Source organism: Sorex araneus, chromosome 4 (genome assembly GCF_027595985.1).
Source record: "Sorex araneus isolate mSorAra2 chromosome 4, mSorAra2.pri, whole genome shotgun sequence".
Taxonomy (NCBI): domain Eukaryota; kingdom Metazoa; phylum Chordata; class Mammalia; order Eulipotyphla; family Soricidae; genus Sorex; species Sorex araneus.
In genome coordinates this window covers 148,317,105-148,333,763 of record NC_073305.1, presented here as the reverse complement: position 1 = coordinate 148,333,763, position 16,659 = coordinate 148,317,105, and the positions used below count along the sequence as shown (strand labels likewise).

At 36.2% G+C, this 16,659-nt stretch overlaps 1 protein-coding gene across 3 annotated transcripts in view; it reads right to left on the bottom strand.

Annotated features, from left to right (window-relative positions):
- Window positions 1-872: 872 nt before the first annotated feature.
- HSF2 (heat shock transcription factor 2) overlaps window positions 873-16,659 on the bottom strand; it is a 34,823-nt gene continuing 19,036 nt past the window's right edge. For 2 of the 3 annotated variants that reach the window (XM_004613984.2, XM_055136904.1), the window contains 8 exons: window positions 16,552-16,613; window positions 15,969-16,056; window positions 13,027-13,175; window positions 11,172-11,405; window positions 10,177-10,282; window positions 5,462-5,515; window positions 2,583-2,667; window positions 873-1,875 (listed from right to left, as the gene is read on the bottom strand). In XM_004613984.2, the coding sequence (XP_004614041.2) occupies window positions 1,583-1,875; window positions 2,583-2,667; window positions 5,462-5,515; window positions 10,177-10,282; window positions 11,172-11,405; window positions 13,027-13,175; window positions 15,969-16,056; window positions 16,552-16,613 (1,071 nt within the window). In that variant the 3' untranslated portion in view covers window positions 873-1,582. The remainder of the gene's footprint in view (window positions 1,876-2,582; window positions 2,668-5,461; window positions 5,516-10,176; window positions 10,283-11,171; window positions 11,406-13,026; window positions 13,176-15,968; window positions 16,057-16,551; window positions 16,614-16,659) is intronic. The other variant, XM_004613985.2, reaches the window with a different exon arrangement.

Below are 16,659 nucleotides of genomic sequence, written 5' to 3'. Positions count from 1 at the left end.
TGGCAGAGCTCAGGGTTTTCTTACTCCTTGGTTCTGTACGCAGGGATTACTCATGACAGTGTTTAAGGGACCATATGTGCTATACTACCTTTCCACCCCCAAAAGAATTTTTGTTTGGTTTTGTTTTGCTTTTTGGGTCACACTCAGCGATGCTCAGGGGTTATTCCTGGCTCTGCACTCAGGAATTAGTCCTGGCGGTGCTTGGGGGACCATATGGGATTCTGGGGATTGAACCCAGGTCAGCTGTGTGCAAGGAAAACGCTGTATCCACTGTACTATTGCTCCAGTCCCAAAAGAATTTTTATGATGAGAGAAAGAACATGGCCAACAAGAAAGAAATCCTGGTAATTCCTCATTAAATAGTCCTATAAAAGAGTCAGATATTAACTGTGTTGCTTCCAGCCTTCTGTCTGAAATTGTAACTCTCTAAAGTGAATAAAAAAAAAGAAAAAAAAGTGCCCTAGACTTGTAGTAGGTCTCTAGAATCCTCCTAAGCAACTGTTCTAAAAAGGGCAGATTTTAATATTTCTCTATTTTTCTGTTATCTTCGCTGCAGCTTCATGTGGCACTTGGTTCTGTAATATTCTTACCTCATTTGGGACAATGAGAGGGAGACTTTTCTGAGTTCTTTATTAGATAAACACAGAAAGTGAAATTTTTAACAAAGAATTTTAAAACATCAAGTTTAGAGACATATCCCTACCTTATTGCAACACACAATTTATCTTTTAATATTAGGCACAAAGATCCTGGTGTGACTCACAGTGAGAATAAGGGCTAACACACAGTTTACAGTTAAGTACCTACTTTCAATGAAAAAAAATTGTTACATGAGGGTGTCATCTCCAAAGAAAGCACTTAACAGACACTAGTACGCAACAATCATTATATTTATTTTACTAAATAGTATGGTTCAAACATACAAACAAACAAACCAGAAAACTAACACTTAAAACTAGTCCAACAAGGTGGATATGATGATGCCACTTACCCACTCCTTTCCATGTTTACAGACCTGGAACCTAGCAGACAGCAAGCACTCATGTATAATTTGCCTTTCCTTCTGAATGAATTAACTTCTCTGACCCAAGACAAATGAAGTTTTACAAGTTACAGGCACTTTATGTTCCCAGTTTTAAAAGTAAGCCAAGTGAAAAATATCTAATTGAAAGTAAATGGAACAGAAAAAGCTTTAGGAGTTCTACCATTAGTTCTAGTAAATTAACACCCAATGCAAACAGCATCAAACAAGTAAAACAAAAGTTTAACTGGGGTTAATAGGCATATGTGTAAAAAGTTCAAATTTAGTACAACTGGGGAAAAATGGTCATTTGAATTCAACTTAAAGATATGCCAATAATGTGCATTAAATCCTGTATACCTATGCAGCTGAATAACATCTGAGAGCTTTGCAAGAGTATGTGGTTAGTGAGAAAAGCAAAAGGTGCTTTCAATTCCACAGTATCTGGTTAAATAAAACAAAGCAATTTACCAAAAAAAAAAAAAGTACCAAATGATACTTCAAAATAAATAGTTCATCATTTTGATGAATATATACATTTAAAGTCCATTTCCTGAGGATCTAGCTATCTAAAAGTGGCATATCACTATCCAGCTGTGCAGGGGCAAGTTCACATAAATAAAACAGTGTGGCTTCACTAGCTTCTGCTTCAGTCAATGGCTCCAGACGAACAAGCTTACTTTGGGTGGGTTCTGGATCCAAGCTGCCATCCAGAAGCTCATCAACTTCTATGGGTTTATCTCCAGAGGACATAACTTCTGATGATGCTGTATTTCCCTGTTCAACAGTGGTAGCAGGGTTCCCATCCAAGAATGCAAGAAGTGGAAAGGCAGTGTACTGGATAAGCTGCTTGTCTGTAATAAAGATTAGAAATATGTTCTTTTATCACTAGCCCCAAAGTTCAAGCTGAAGGCAGAAAAAGAAATAAGTGTATTATATGGCCAAACAAAAAATATACTTTGTCAGGAAATTTTAAAATGGGCAAGACTGAAAACTTAACCATTTATTCAACAATTAAGAAATGAGAATCCTTTCAGTTCTAATGGGACATAAAAAATAAAAATATAAGCTTTTGATAATGATTATATCATCAATGTAATTTTCTCTACCTACTAAGCTTTTATATACTATGCACAAAACTGAAAACAGTACAATCTGTGTTTAATTAAATTCTCTGTTTTGAACAGATTCTTAAAACTGATTATTATGTGATTTCTTCATCAATGTTTTAAAACAATGGCCAACTAAATAATTTTATTCAAGATCAGTATATGGTTAATACTTGGTTTACTGGTAGTTTCTATGTGGAACTCAATTTTTTTTTTTTTTTTTTTTTTTTTTTTGCTTTTTGGGTCACACCCGGCAATACACAGAGGTTACTCCTGGCTCTGCACTCAGGAATCACCCCTGGCAGTGCTCAGGGGACCATATGGTATGCTGGGAATCGAACCCGGGTCGGCCGCGTGCAAGGCAAACGCCCTACCCGCTGTTCTATTGCTCCAGCCCCGGAACTCAATTTTTAAAAGAAGGCTACAAAAACGAATACTACATTTATACCTACCTGTTTTGGATTTAGATTTTCTTCCCTCTTCTGAAACTGGCTGTACTACATTGGTCTTAGCAGTTTCTAATCCTTTATTTTCACACTAAAAAAAAAATTATACAAAAATACAATTTCATCCTGTGTTCTTAAAAAAAAAAACAGGAAAAATAAAAACCAGTATAGTATGCGAATAAAATTAAAACCTGTGCAGTATATATCAAGTGAATAGGTTCTATAATACTACTTCTGCTTAAAATAGTCTGGCCTGGCATATTACCTGAGAAACATGGGAAGAAGGGACTTAAGGAAAGATAGACTGAAAAAAGACATCTGAACAGACATAACAAGACTAATTAAAAACCAAAGAAACAAACAACTATTGCTGTCATCAAGTGGATGAGACAAAGAACCTGAACTAGGATGATAGTAAATATGAAAAGGAGGGTGAATTCCAAAAGTAGAATAGACAGAATTCGTTAATGGTAAGAGATGGGAAGGAACCACAGACAGCTGCTTTCAACTCTAATTTTAAGAGAAATTCATTAAAACAAACTCATTTTAAACAGTTTTGATTAAAAAGGTTTTACATACTCTCTTCACTCATGAACAATATATGAACATATATAAAGTAGCTCTCAGGATGACATAGGGTCAGCCTTAAATTTATTTATCCCTATATCTGGAAGCCTCAAAGTTGAGGTGGTATTTCTTCATTTCCTTTTTGTGGTTCTTCCAATCTGTTATTTAAATTGTTTCTTTCAACGACTGTCTTCTCTCCTTACATATTGACTGTAAGGGGATTAAATCTTTAATGTTGTTCTTCAGTTCTCTTTTCAGCGATGTTCAATCTGAGATGCAGAAGTTCACAGTATTTCCAGAAATGCTGTATGTCTGATATTTGATACTACTTAATTTTATATGGTGTAAACATAAAAAATACTAATTCCCCTCATTCATATGAAACTAACTTTCCATGATTCAAAGATGGACCCAAATATAGATTAAAATCTAAACCTTTTGCAAAATGTATATAAAATATTTTTCACAATTATGAATGCATAGTAAACACTGAAACAATACTACCTTTACTTTTATACTTCTTAATACAGATGCTTTCAAAGATGCCACTGTTATTCTGAAACATGAAAACCAGGATAAAAGGGTTTCATGTCTTATGTAAATTCTTATTCTTCAGTAATGGCCTTAAATTTAAGTGCTATACATAGAGAGGAGCATTATAAAGCACTCCAATTAGGAAAGGGCTATACATAGAGAGGAGCATTATAAGGCACTCCAATTAGGAAAGGGCTGTATGTCAGATGAGCAAGAAAATGACAACTGAGGTATCACTTACAAGCAATTTTTATTTAGTATAGAAAAACAATAGGCAATTTACTGTTTATTTCTGAAAACAATTTAATCTAATATCTAGACTTAAGCAAACAACACATTCTCTAAATGAATGTATGGTAGGAGTTCATTTAACTTAAGGTCTAACGTTTAATATTCTCATATTTATTGAGGTTCAGTGATGAAGTGATCTACAGAATCTTGTGATATAAATTCAGTCAAAGTAATGGTCCATAGGCCAAATTTAGCTGCCCTGTTTTCATCAAATTTTATTACGAGCATAGTCATGCTCATTCCTTCATGTACTGTTAATGGCTGCTTTCGCACTGCAACTGCAATTAATTACTGTTAACAGAGAACCTACTACAGCTTGCAGATAAAAAATTACTAACCAGCTTTCACTAACTGCCAACATCTGGTATAACTCATCCAAATGCTGAATTTATTACTTACTTTCCAATTCATAATTTAATAGTCTCTAAAAAAATAAGTTTGGGGCCCACAATGGCTGTGCTCAGGGCTTATTCATTCACTCTACACTTAAGAGATCACTAATTCTGGCATGGTGATACCATAAACCCAGATCAGCAGTGTGAAAAGCCAGTACCTTATCAGCTGTCCAGCCCCTCTTTCAATTCTTAAATTACCCCAGCTATAATTGAAATAGTAGAAAATAAAAATACGGTCAGGCTACATTAATGAAAATCAGAAAAATTCAAACCTCTTACTCTGATCATTCATTTATCTGCTATGTATTCATATTTAGAAGACTGATCTAATTTTAACAAATTTGAGGGTTTGATAATCTTTGTATTCAACAAAAAACAAGGATTACTCAGCAATTTGATACAAACATAAGATAAAGGGAGTACAATACATTACTGTTCAAGTCAAACTATAAAGTAAAAAAGATTTCTACACATTTGCTAGAACTCAAATTGTACTTGTTACTTAGTAAATAACAGTTAATTTCTTTTTAACACCAGCTAATCCAACTGAATTTTCTATGTTTAACTATAAAAACAATTACTGAAAAAGAGAAGTCAAAAATCTGTATTTCATTTTCTTTTCAGTAATTATTTTTACCTGTAGTTACAAATTTCAAAGCATTTGCTGTATACTAAATAAAATGAAAGAAAATTAAGCGTTACGACTATGGATACCAGTACATTTTTGATAAAAAAAATTCAGCTTATATAAATGGATGAGTACAAAATAAACACATTAAACATGTATAAATCAATTTTTATCTTTCATCTCAGTGATATACCTGAACACGCAACATTCAGTCAGGTGTGCTCTCAGCATTTGAAGGGCTGATTTCATATTGGCAGTTAATCAGTCAAGTGCCAGTAGGATTGGGTTATTTGTTCATCCCACACCCAAATCTACTTTTTTACCTAGAACTTTATACTATCTTGATCACACAAATTAGGTGAGAATATAAAATGCTTTTCATAACTGGGAGTGATACTGCTCTCTACTTACTAGAATTTTTTTCATTCTTATAGCTATGGGTCCTGAATTTAATATGAATTAAAACTTACTTTTGTATTATTGATGTAATCTGTGGGATTCATCTGCACAGAACTAGTGAAAAGCTGAAAGACCAAACGAGAAAGATGATAAGTTCAAAAAATATTAAAAAAAATAATTAACTGTGTGTTCAAAAATTTTATACAGCCATGTTTGGTTTGAAGATATGTAGTTCCTACACTAAGAAGTTTCCATACAATAAAACAAGTTTGGAAGAGAAAAGCAGGAAAACCAAGTAAAATAAACAATAGCAGAGCAACTTAGCCCATAAATTTAGATATAAGAATTTCTCTAAACTGTGACTGTTTGTCTCATATTAGACAAATGGTGGTTTACCCATCTCCCGTTTGCCTTCATTTTTTTTTAATCCCTAAATGTCTTTGGCCATTAGTAGCTGAGTTTCTCGCACTATCACTAACTTTCTCCAAGTAATTTCACAATAAATTTATAAATCAGCTCTATGATAGTGACTCCTAGTGTAGAGCTCAGGCAGAGCCTGAGAGGAGATGGTGTTGGTACTTTACTTTTCAACTATAAGAGACATCAAAAATGTTAAGACCACTGCTTAGTGAATTTCTCAATTCTAGTTAGTTACAGATAAACCTTTTTTTCCAAGTCATAAGATTCATTCACTTCACAAAAATTTATTGAACATCTGAGAAATAACTAACATCATTAAGAGTACAGGATGAAGACACTATTCCTGCTCTCCAGGAGCTTACAATCTAACAGACAAGACCAACATTAAATAGCAACATATGATCAAATACAATCCAGTATTTTATAATATGGTGGGACTCAAAAGTATTAAGGAATTTCAAGAAAAAGATAAGGAAGGAAACAGAGAGACAAATGTATTCATATGCAGTATGAAACAAAAAGTCTGAGTGCAGTATGTCTCTGTCCCTAGAGAAATGTTAGGACTTGGAGAAAACAGAGGGAAAAGAAAATCATCATTGGGTTAGTGTAAGAAAAGAAGGAATGAGTGTCTGGTAGATTTTAGAATGAGATGACTCTACAAGTCCAAATAACACAGAAGTTCAGAAATAAATTGTAAATTATATACACGTAAGATTCAAAAAGTAGAGCAAGACCAGTTGGTAGATAGGTCTGCATTCTGAGAGCAATGAGGCTTGGTGATTCCAGGATAATAAGCATATCAAATGGTTACAGCATGAAATGCGAAGAGTTTCAGAGTATTTGCCTATTACTTATTCCTCTCTATCTTCTATATTCATGTTAACCCTAGATTCATGGTAACCTACCATTTCATCAACTTTTCCCTTTTGCAAACCATCTACTGATAGAAGCACCAGAAGAGACCAAGTTTTTTAAGGACAGATACATGACTGCCAATCTCTGCAAGTTCAACTGGACACCACTACAAATTTTTTCCTAATAAGAATGGCATCAGAGGAAGGCCAGCAGTTCCTCATCGCTCCATTTTTGCCCCACTTCCCCATTCACTGACTCAGAGACATCTTCATGGATAGTATACAATGGTGAGGTAGAAAAAAACAGGTAACATGAAAGGACACAATTAGTTGACACAATTAGCTTATTTCTAATTAGCTTATTTCTAGTTGACACAATTAGCTTATTTCTAAAGTCAGGTCTCTCTTGCTGATTCAGTACTGACTGCCACAGGGAGAATCATGAACTTCCTTCCTTGGCAAACTTATTCCTAGTTTTACCATCCCTGCCATCTTTTTTTTTTTTTTTTTTTTTTGCTTTTTTGGTCATACTCAGCAATTTTCAGGGGTTACTCCTGGCTCTGCACTCAGAAGTTACTCCTGGCGGTGCTGGGGAACCAAATGGGATGCTGGGGATCGAACCTGGGGTCAGCCGTATGCAAGGCAAACAACCTACCCACTGTAATATCGCTTCGGCCCCGATTCCTGCCATCTGAAGAGAATAATGCAACCTATAGCTAGACTTTTAAAAGTTTATGACAAAAATCGTAATTCAAACATGGAACAAAAAAGGTTCTTAAGAAAGGCAACAGGAGAAATGAAAATGGGGATCACTTATGAATGCTGTTTTTGAAAATACTCAGAATTTGGTGAATGATGAGAGTTAAGAAAACCAAGATAAATGTGATTACTAACCTAGATATGCAGAGAAATCTGATAAACCATTAAGAAATTAAGAAAGTTGAAAGGGTAATTAAAAAAATTTTTAAAAGCCTTAACTTATAATTCTAAAAAAAGAAAAGTGTTCAAGAACCTTCTACTTTAAAAAGTATTAAGAGCAAAAGAAGTACATTTGATAATACAAGTCAAAATACAAGTAAAATTCCCTCCATAAAAAAAAATAGAAAAAGAAACTGTTGAGACAAGTATCTTGAAGAATATATACAAGAAATAGAAAAATACTGAGAGAAAACAGAAAGGGGTACAAGAAAAAAACAACAAAGGTTTAGGGCTTAAAAAATCTCCCAATTAAAAATGATTGTGAGAAATCAAGTGTCAATAATAGTAATTAATAATGTTAATTACAATTCTAATAACAGCTGACCTTCACATTAGGATTTAGCCACATTTAACAGATGGTGAAACTAAGAAAAAGGGGATAACTTTACCAAGGTTAATATCATAGCTGGTAAGTAACACGAGCCAATAATGAAATCCAAGGCTGTCTGATTCAAAACAAATCTTCACTTGCCCAGTAGCCTAATTGGGAGGGAAAAAAGGCAGCATACAAATGTGTGGATAAACAAAGGCAGTATATGCTACACAGGCTTAGAGTGAGTAGTAAGATCTCAGAAGAGAATATAGTATAAAACACAGACATAACTACATATTCAGAGTTTTGTAGAGAAAGGACTGGAGAAACCAAATGATAGGTGAGCAGATCAATATGTCCAAATTCTTACTTTTTTAGATGTGAAAGGACTAAGACGGTGGTGCTCAAGATCTACTCTTGGCTCTGTGCTCAGGGGCCAGTCATGGTGGTGTTTGGAAGATGGTGTATGGTGCCAGGGACTGAACAAGAAGTATACCAAATGCAAGGCAGGCATCAGCATCTGAACCTCTGTACTAAATCTCTGGAACCCCCAATTTTTTAAGTTAAGGGAGTAGGGTTGGAGAGCACAATAGGCTAGAGCATAAGCTTAGCATAGTATGCTGGAGGTCCAGGTTTGATACATAGCACCACATGCCCCTGAGAACTCGTAGGAGAGCAGCCCCCAAGCATCATCAGATGTGGCCCCAAATAAAGGGCGGATGGGAAAGATTAAGATAGAAAAATAGTGAGGCTGAGGGCAGGCATATAATTTAGCTTTACAGACACAAAAGTTCTTCAAATAGTACAGGATATAAGCTCCCACAGATTCTAAGAATTCCACAGATAGGGTAAATGAACATGCTGGCTGAAAAGGTCTTGTGCACTAGCAAGTATTACAAATGTGTCCAAACTTAACTAAAATAACCTCTAGTTTCTAGAGGGTCAGCACTGTGGGATTTTATTTCCTTTTATTGACCTAGGAGACTGAATGGTCACTGGATTCATAGGAGGGACAGACTGATATAATTAAGCATGGCAGTCAACTTTGTTAACAAGTTGGTGATTAACCCTTTGCTGAATTCTCTCTCCCATAATATAGGGGCTGGAGCAATAATACAGTGGGTAGGGCTTTTGCCTTGCACACAGCCGACCCGGGTTCAATTCCCAGCATCCCATGTGGTACCTTGAGCACCGCCAGGAGTAATTTCTGAGTGCAGAGCCAGGAGTAACCACTGTGCTAACTAGTGGTTACTGATAGGAGTAACCAGGTGTAACCCAAAAAGCCAAAAAAAAAAAAAAAAGGTAATATAGTTCAAAATGGAAAGAAAATCTTCAAAGAAGGTGAAATCCATCCTGTTAAAACACTGATCATTTGGAAAGAATATGTGACACTCAAAAAAAAAACTGATAAAAAAAATCAGAGGGGTAAGGTGGTAAATTAATATAATAAGGAAACAAATTGTTTTACCCTCATTGAGAAGATCTTAGGAAAACCAAATTGTAAAATCCTTTGATGTGAAAAAAAAGCAATACAAGAAAAAAAGTAACAAAGGTTTTCAGGTAGAGGAAAAACATTCACAACAGAAAATCTAAAGAGTTAGATCATCTGAATAATTTATGTAGGTGGGACACATATGGCCATATATGAAGCTTAGATTAGGGAGGGAGGACTGGTACAAATAAGGAGGAGAGTGAGAAAGCTGGTTAGTGCCAACAATGTAGTAGAGAGTCAGGGTGTAAACTTGATTGTTGGAGTTAAGTTTCAAAGAGGAAAATCTTAGAACTGAGGATATAAATTTTTGGAATTTGACAGATAATAAAAATAAATGAACAGAAAATCTTTATTCTCAAGATATTAAAAAATCACCATTCTGATTCTTGGCTAAGTATCTCTATTACTAATTTTTAGCAATTTCTGTTCAGAGACAATTTGTTCTAGACTAAAACACCACAGAAACAAGACCAAACAAAGCCTGAATTAAATACTTTACAATTGATAATGTTACGGGGGATTGGCTAAACTGCTATTCAGAGACTGGTAGTGATCAATCTCCTTCACTGTATAAAGTCCATCTGTTTAATTCTTTCTAATAAGCAGTACTATTCTTTGAGAAAAAAAAAGCAAGTATAGTACAGAATGTAAGAAAGTGACGTACGATTTTATAAATATACATAAAACACATAAACTGCCAGTAGAACAACAATTACTAAAAATACCTACATCAACCAGAAGATCTGGGTCTATGCTAAACTGCCTTCCTGAGAGCATAGCCTGGAAATCCTCTAAACTGCAATCAATACTGTCAAGGTAATCCAATAGTTCAACCCTAAGGAAAAAAAAGATTTAAAAACATCAACATTAGGTCTTCCTGATTTATGTGTAAAATCACACTGAAACATCAACATTAGTTCTCCTTGTTTTATGTTTAAAATCACACTGCAATCTAGGTAGGCAAAATATTCTTAACAAGTGCTAAATCCTGACCAATAATAGTATTAAAAGATCCTATGTAATGTTTTAATTTCTGAAATTCTGGTTAACTAAGAACTTACCATCTTTTACTTTGCCATCAGATCATTTAACAGTGAAAAGATATTTAAATATTTACAATAACAAGGTAAATATCAATCTTGTCTGTACCATAAATTAGAAGTTGCTGATATTTTTATTATAATTTCTGGATTTCTTAAGCTATGGACTGGAGCAATAGCACAGTGGGTAGCTAGTTTGCCTTGCATGCGGCCAACCCAGGTTCGATTCCTCTGTCCCTCTCAGAGAGCCCAGCAAGCTACTGAGAGTATCCCGCCCACAAGGCAGAGCCTGGCAAGCTACCTGTAACATATTCTATATGCCAATAACAGTAACATCAAGTCTCACAATGGAGACATTACTGGTGCCCACTCGAGCAAATCGATGAACAAAAGGACGACAGTGCTACAGTGCTTAAGCTATAATTAAATTCCTTAATAAAGATTATTCCATGATTTTGATAAAAACACTTATAATCACCTCCTTTACTGACATTAAAATGCCCATTTAATTAAAGATATTTGAGGAATTACCAAAAATATATTAATATTGTTCTTATGATTGAAACCTCCTCAAAATACCAGTGTGAAGCTTCATTCAACTATACCACGAACGTTAATCTGAAAGATCTGAGAAACACAACAAGTGAACAAAACAAACAAGTAAATTTTTAGATAAGCACTCACTTTCCCAAAAGATTGATGTTATCATTTAAAATAGAATCCATCATAGTAACAGGGTCATCTGTGGTCAAACCAGATGTGCCGTTGAGCTGTACAGCACTAGACATGAGAGGGGTGGTTCCATCACTGCTTGAGTTTAGAGATTCTCTGGCAGCTTCATTCTGCTCTCCACTCTGAATGACAGGTGCATACTCATCTTCATTGTCATCCTCAACAATGACAATATCAGGATATGGGCTAAATTATGTTGGCAATATGAGAAAGAAACCAATTACATTTTTGGACCAATAAACTTAATTTGTTCACTCATTCTCCAGAGAAAGTTTCCTTAAACCATATACCAAGAAGTATTAAATTCCTTAAATTTCTTGAGATGTAGTATAGTCCACAAATGTGGATATTTCATATGATACAAACCAAAAGAAAAAAATAAATTAAAAACTCATCCATCTCCTTTCTAAATAACTTTTCATTTTAAGCTTACTCCAAATATGTTAGGTATTAGTTTTCAAATAACAAAGTTGTGGGCCCTCAGAAAGAGAGCTCAATGCACTGAGCTTCACATGCTTTACTTGAAGGTCTTGGTTCACTCCCCAGCACTGCATGGTCCCCCTGGGCACTAAAAGCTGGGAGCTGAAAGTAGCTCTGAAGCACCAAGGGATATTACACCCCTCTTCCCCCCCAAAAAAAAAAACAAAGAAAAAAATATTTTTAAATTTAGCACTTTTTTTTTTTTTTAAGGTGTTGTGCCATAGTCAGTGGTTCTCATATGCTGTTCCTGGCTCTGTGTTCAGGTCTGTGATCATGCTCAGGGAAAAATACATATGTAATGCCAGCCACAAGCAAGGCAAGTGCTATAATGCCTTTATTATTCTCTGTCCCCAAATTTAGCTTTGACAAAGTAACCAACATTTTCATAAATTTTATTTTATAAACTTACTTGGGGGGCCCCATAGCCATGCCACCGGACTCCATGCCAGGCTGTTTTCACTCAGGGCGCCCCAGAGGGGGTGGGTGAGATCCCTCCCCACCCCAAGTGACTCAGCCCAAGCAGCTGCCTCAACTACCCACCATCGCTACGCTCCAGGCAGCTTTCCACAGGCTAGGGCCGAGCCTCACGCACGAGCGAAGTCCCACGGAACCCAGGTCATACGGAGCAATGTGATCTTGGACTCTGGGCTCAACAGGGCCCAGGAGCAGAGATCCTCTGCCTGCCTCCCCCAATTTCCAGTGACCCAAGTCACACCCATAAGCCACCTCCTGCCAGTGCCAGATAATCTCATCAGCCACTATCCAGAACTCATGGCTGCCTGTCCCGTAAAGGAGCATAAAACGGAGCTCCCATAGCCATGCCACCAGACTCTATGCCAGGTTGTTTTCACTTGGGGCACCCCAGAGGGGGCGGGTGAGAGCCCTCTGCACCCCAAGGGACCCAGCCCCAGCAGCCGACCTCCACTACTCAACTGCCGCCATACTCCAGGCCACTTTCCACATGCTCGGACCAAGCCTCATGCATGAGTGAACATATTCCTGGACTGCTCGACACATCATCATAGAGGGAAATATATATATATATATATGCCTCCCGGAGAGCCTGCAAAGCTACCGAAAGTATCCCGCCCACATGGCAGACCCTGGCAAGCTCCCTGTGGCGTATTTGATATGCCAAATATAGTAACAGTAACAAGTCTCATTGCCCTGACCCTGAAAGAGCCTCCAATCGTTGGGAAAAATGAGTAAGGAGAGGCTGCTAAAATCTCAGGGCTGCGACGAATGGAGACATCACTGGCGCTCGCTCAACTAAATGGATGAACAACGGGATGACAGTGATGACAGTGATAGTGATAGTGAATCTTACTTGGAAGGATCAGATATAACATCCTCATGAGATTCCGGAATAACTGAGATATTATCTTCATCTGCATTATCATCAGTTACATCATAAATAATGATGTCATCTGAAATCCGTTCCCTTGGTTTTAAACCTTCAGTTCGACTGTGTGGAACCTAAGATAAAATATAAATTAAAAATAGTGAAACTGTATTACAAAAAGAAGTATTTTTAAGAAGGGTAAGTGGACACTGTTTACTAATGCTGCAGACACAAATTATAAAATTGTTTTCTACATTTATAGGACATGTACAGTAACTGGTATTAGTAGTACCAATTCATAGATGTATGAAATATAGTATCTACTTTTTCTCTTACTGAAAGGGAACTTAAAATGATGTGTTTTACATCTCCCTGATGATTAGCGATGCAGAGCATCTTTCATGTGTCTTTTGACCATTTGTATTTTGCAAATCATAATGCCCAAAAGGGCAGGGGCTGGATAGGAGAGGGATAGGTGGGAGGGGGGAGGGAAAAGCTGGAAGGGGAAGGACAGAGAAAAGGGAGAGAGGGAGAGGGAGGGAAGGAGAGAGAGTGCCTACCATAGAGATGGGCTGGGGGGAGACTGGTAGGAGGGAAACCGGGAACAATGGTGGTAGGAAATGTACATTGGTAGAGGGATGGGTGTTGGAACACTATGACTGAAACCTGACCAGGAACAGCTTTGTAAATCTGTATGTCATGGTTATTCAACAAATAAAAATAAAAAAAAATCAAGAAAACTTAGACAAATGTTAAAAAAAATGAAAAATGCTTGCCAAATGTCCATTTAAGCTTACTTAGAATTTCAGTTGGTTAATTAATATAAACCCCAAGTGCTTTTGTGGAAGAATCTTCACACTTGGTAATAGTTATACCAAGAGGGTAATCATGTCCTAGAACTTAACTTCAAAGTTAATGAGACGGCTACTTGTTCTGATAGGAATTTATTTGGAGGAGGGTAATCTGAGTCATAACCAGGCTGTGCTTGGAGGGCTTACTACTAACTTTGTGCTCAAGCTTACTTCTGTTTTTCTTTTCTCCCTTTTTTTTGTTCCAACCACCTACCCTCCACCAGAGGTCCACTACTCCCCTCCTTGAACAGGGGTATGTTTCTATTTACCTGTGTCTTATATTAGCCGTGATTTGTCATTTTCTTTACACAAGTCATTCACCTGTTCAGGTAAGCTGATTCACATCTATCTTGATTACTTTTGAGGTTCACTTGCAAATGGAACGTTTTTCCCTTTCTCTTCTATTTCATTGTTTGCATTTAGGAATGCCATGATTTCTTTGTGTCAATTAGGTAGTCTGTCACTTTACTACTAAGTTTACTGTTCCAAGAAGGTTTTTTATTTATTAATGATTTTGTATGGCTTTTGACATTTTCAAAGTATAATTTCAAATCATCAGCAAATTGTGCTATACTGACTTCTTCAATTTGATTATCTTTGTATCTCTTTCTTGCCTAAAATGCTATCGCTAGGACTCCCAATACTATTAATATTCCAGTATGCCTGAAACAATGGTTGGAAGAAAAATCACCGAATATCATGAATAGCTTTGAATTGCCTAAAAACAAAGTCTGTATTTTAATGAGTCTGAAGCAGCATTTGGAAATACAAAAAAAATTAAGTAGCAATGATAATTTTTAAACATACTGGACTAATTTGCTACTGGATAGTTTTACAAATTATCCAAAGACTCTGCTCTGTAATAAAAAGTTGACAGAGTCAGAAATATAGGACAGCGTGGTGAAGGAAGATGCTTGACTTGCATGTGGGCGACCCTGGGTCAATCGCCAGCACCACATATGATCCCCCAAATACCACCAGAAGTGATCCCTGAGCATAGTCTGGAGTAGGTCCTAAGCACAGCTGGGTGCCTCCCACCCCCCCGCACAAAAAGTGGAGATAAGAATGTTTCTTTAAATTGGTATATTAACAAGCACAGCCTACTTCATATTTATAATTAAAGCTAGAGTGAACAAAATAACCAATTAAAAATAAACAACTATCATAATATTTGACTAATACAAGCTGAAATCAATTAAACATGTCAATAAATCTGAAAAGGCCAGATAAAAAGTCACAGTGAAATATATAGATTTATATGCAGTTTCACTGTCACTGTTGTCCCATTGCTCATAGATTTGCTCGAGCGGACACTAGTAATGTCTCTATTGTGAGACTCGTTGTTACTGTTTTTGGCATATTGAATATGCCATGGGTAGCTTGCCAGGCTCTGCCGTGTGGGCGAGATACTCTCGGTAGCTTGCTGGGCTCTCCGAGAGGGGCAGAGGAATCGAACCCAGGTTGGCTGCATGCAAGGCAAACGCCCTACTGCTGAGCTATCACTCCAGCCCTATATGCAGTTTAGAATATGTAAAACAATAAATGTAGCTGATGAATTCATATATATAAAACGGCCAAGGAAATGATAAATACTGATTCAGCAGGTGACCATCTCTAGGTGAAAGGGAGACAGAAGGAAAACAAATTTGAGGAAATGTGAGAAAAACTAACATATTTGAGGTTTCTCTTTTTTTCAGTGTTCTAAACTTACTTAATTTACATTTTTACTCCTTGGGGGTGTCCATATCTGGGGATGCATAGGTACAGTTCCAGCTTAGTGCTTGAGGGACCATGGTGGTGCGGAGATTAAATGAGGGGCTCCTGCATGCACAGTGTGTGCCTCAGGTCTCTGAGTGCTCTCCTGTCATCCTTTTTTTTCTACTGAGAAAACCAACTGCTGCTTTAGACCATACATAAGTTTTTTGGGTATGCAGCATGAAGGAATCATGTATGTACAGGGCTATTTCTTTAATTATCTAAAGTAAATTAAAAAAACATGAATTGATAAAGCTGAAGATGAATGCAATATCTAGTCACTATACTTCTTGAGTAAGAAATATTGCCGTAAAATATTACTTTATGGTGGTGATTATCAGCTGGTTCTTTTACTATGTGCTGAAACAGATTCTTCTTTTGTGCTCCATTAGTGTTTAGAAGCAAAGGCCTGAAAATTAGAACATATAAAAGTTTAGGTGAAGCAAACAAGTAAATACATTACATTGCTTAACACAAACGCACTTTAATAATTAAAAAAAATCTCAGTATATAAAATAACTGTAAGAGTTATTTCATTTTAGGGACAGACACTTGGATATGAGTGAATTTAAGAAAAAAGAGGATTGAATATTAGAAAGATCAAGTAAAACTGCTTTTCCGCCATAGGACAGTGAGGAAATTAGGAAAAGGAAAGTAAAGGAAAGGAATTTCGCTCACTTGAGATTTATGGGTGTAAATTAAAAGTGGATTTTTTAAGTAAATGGTATGTCTATAAAGTGACTATTTATGCTACTCTTATCTTTCAAAATCATCAGTGGGATGACAGCAGTAAAATTGGTATCACTCTTGAAATATACAAAATATAATTTCAAAAGAGAGGAATGTTTATCTGGGACAAAAGATATACTCTCAGAAAGAAAGACAAGTATCTCATAAAACATACCTTTTACGTTTTAGACTCACAAGTTGATTATTTTGAACCAAAGTAACAATAAACTGAACAATCTAAAAAGAAAATATAAATTACAAATTTCCATCATAAACTTCTATT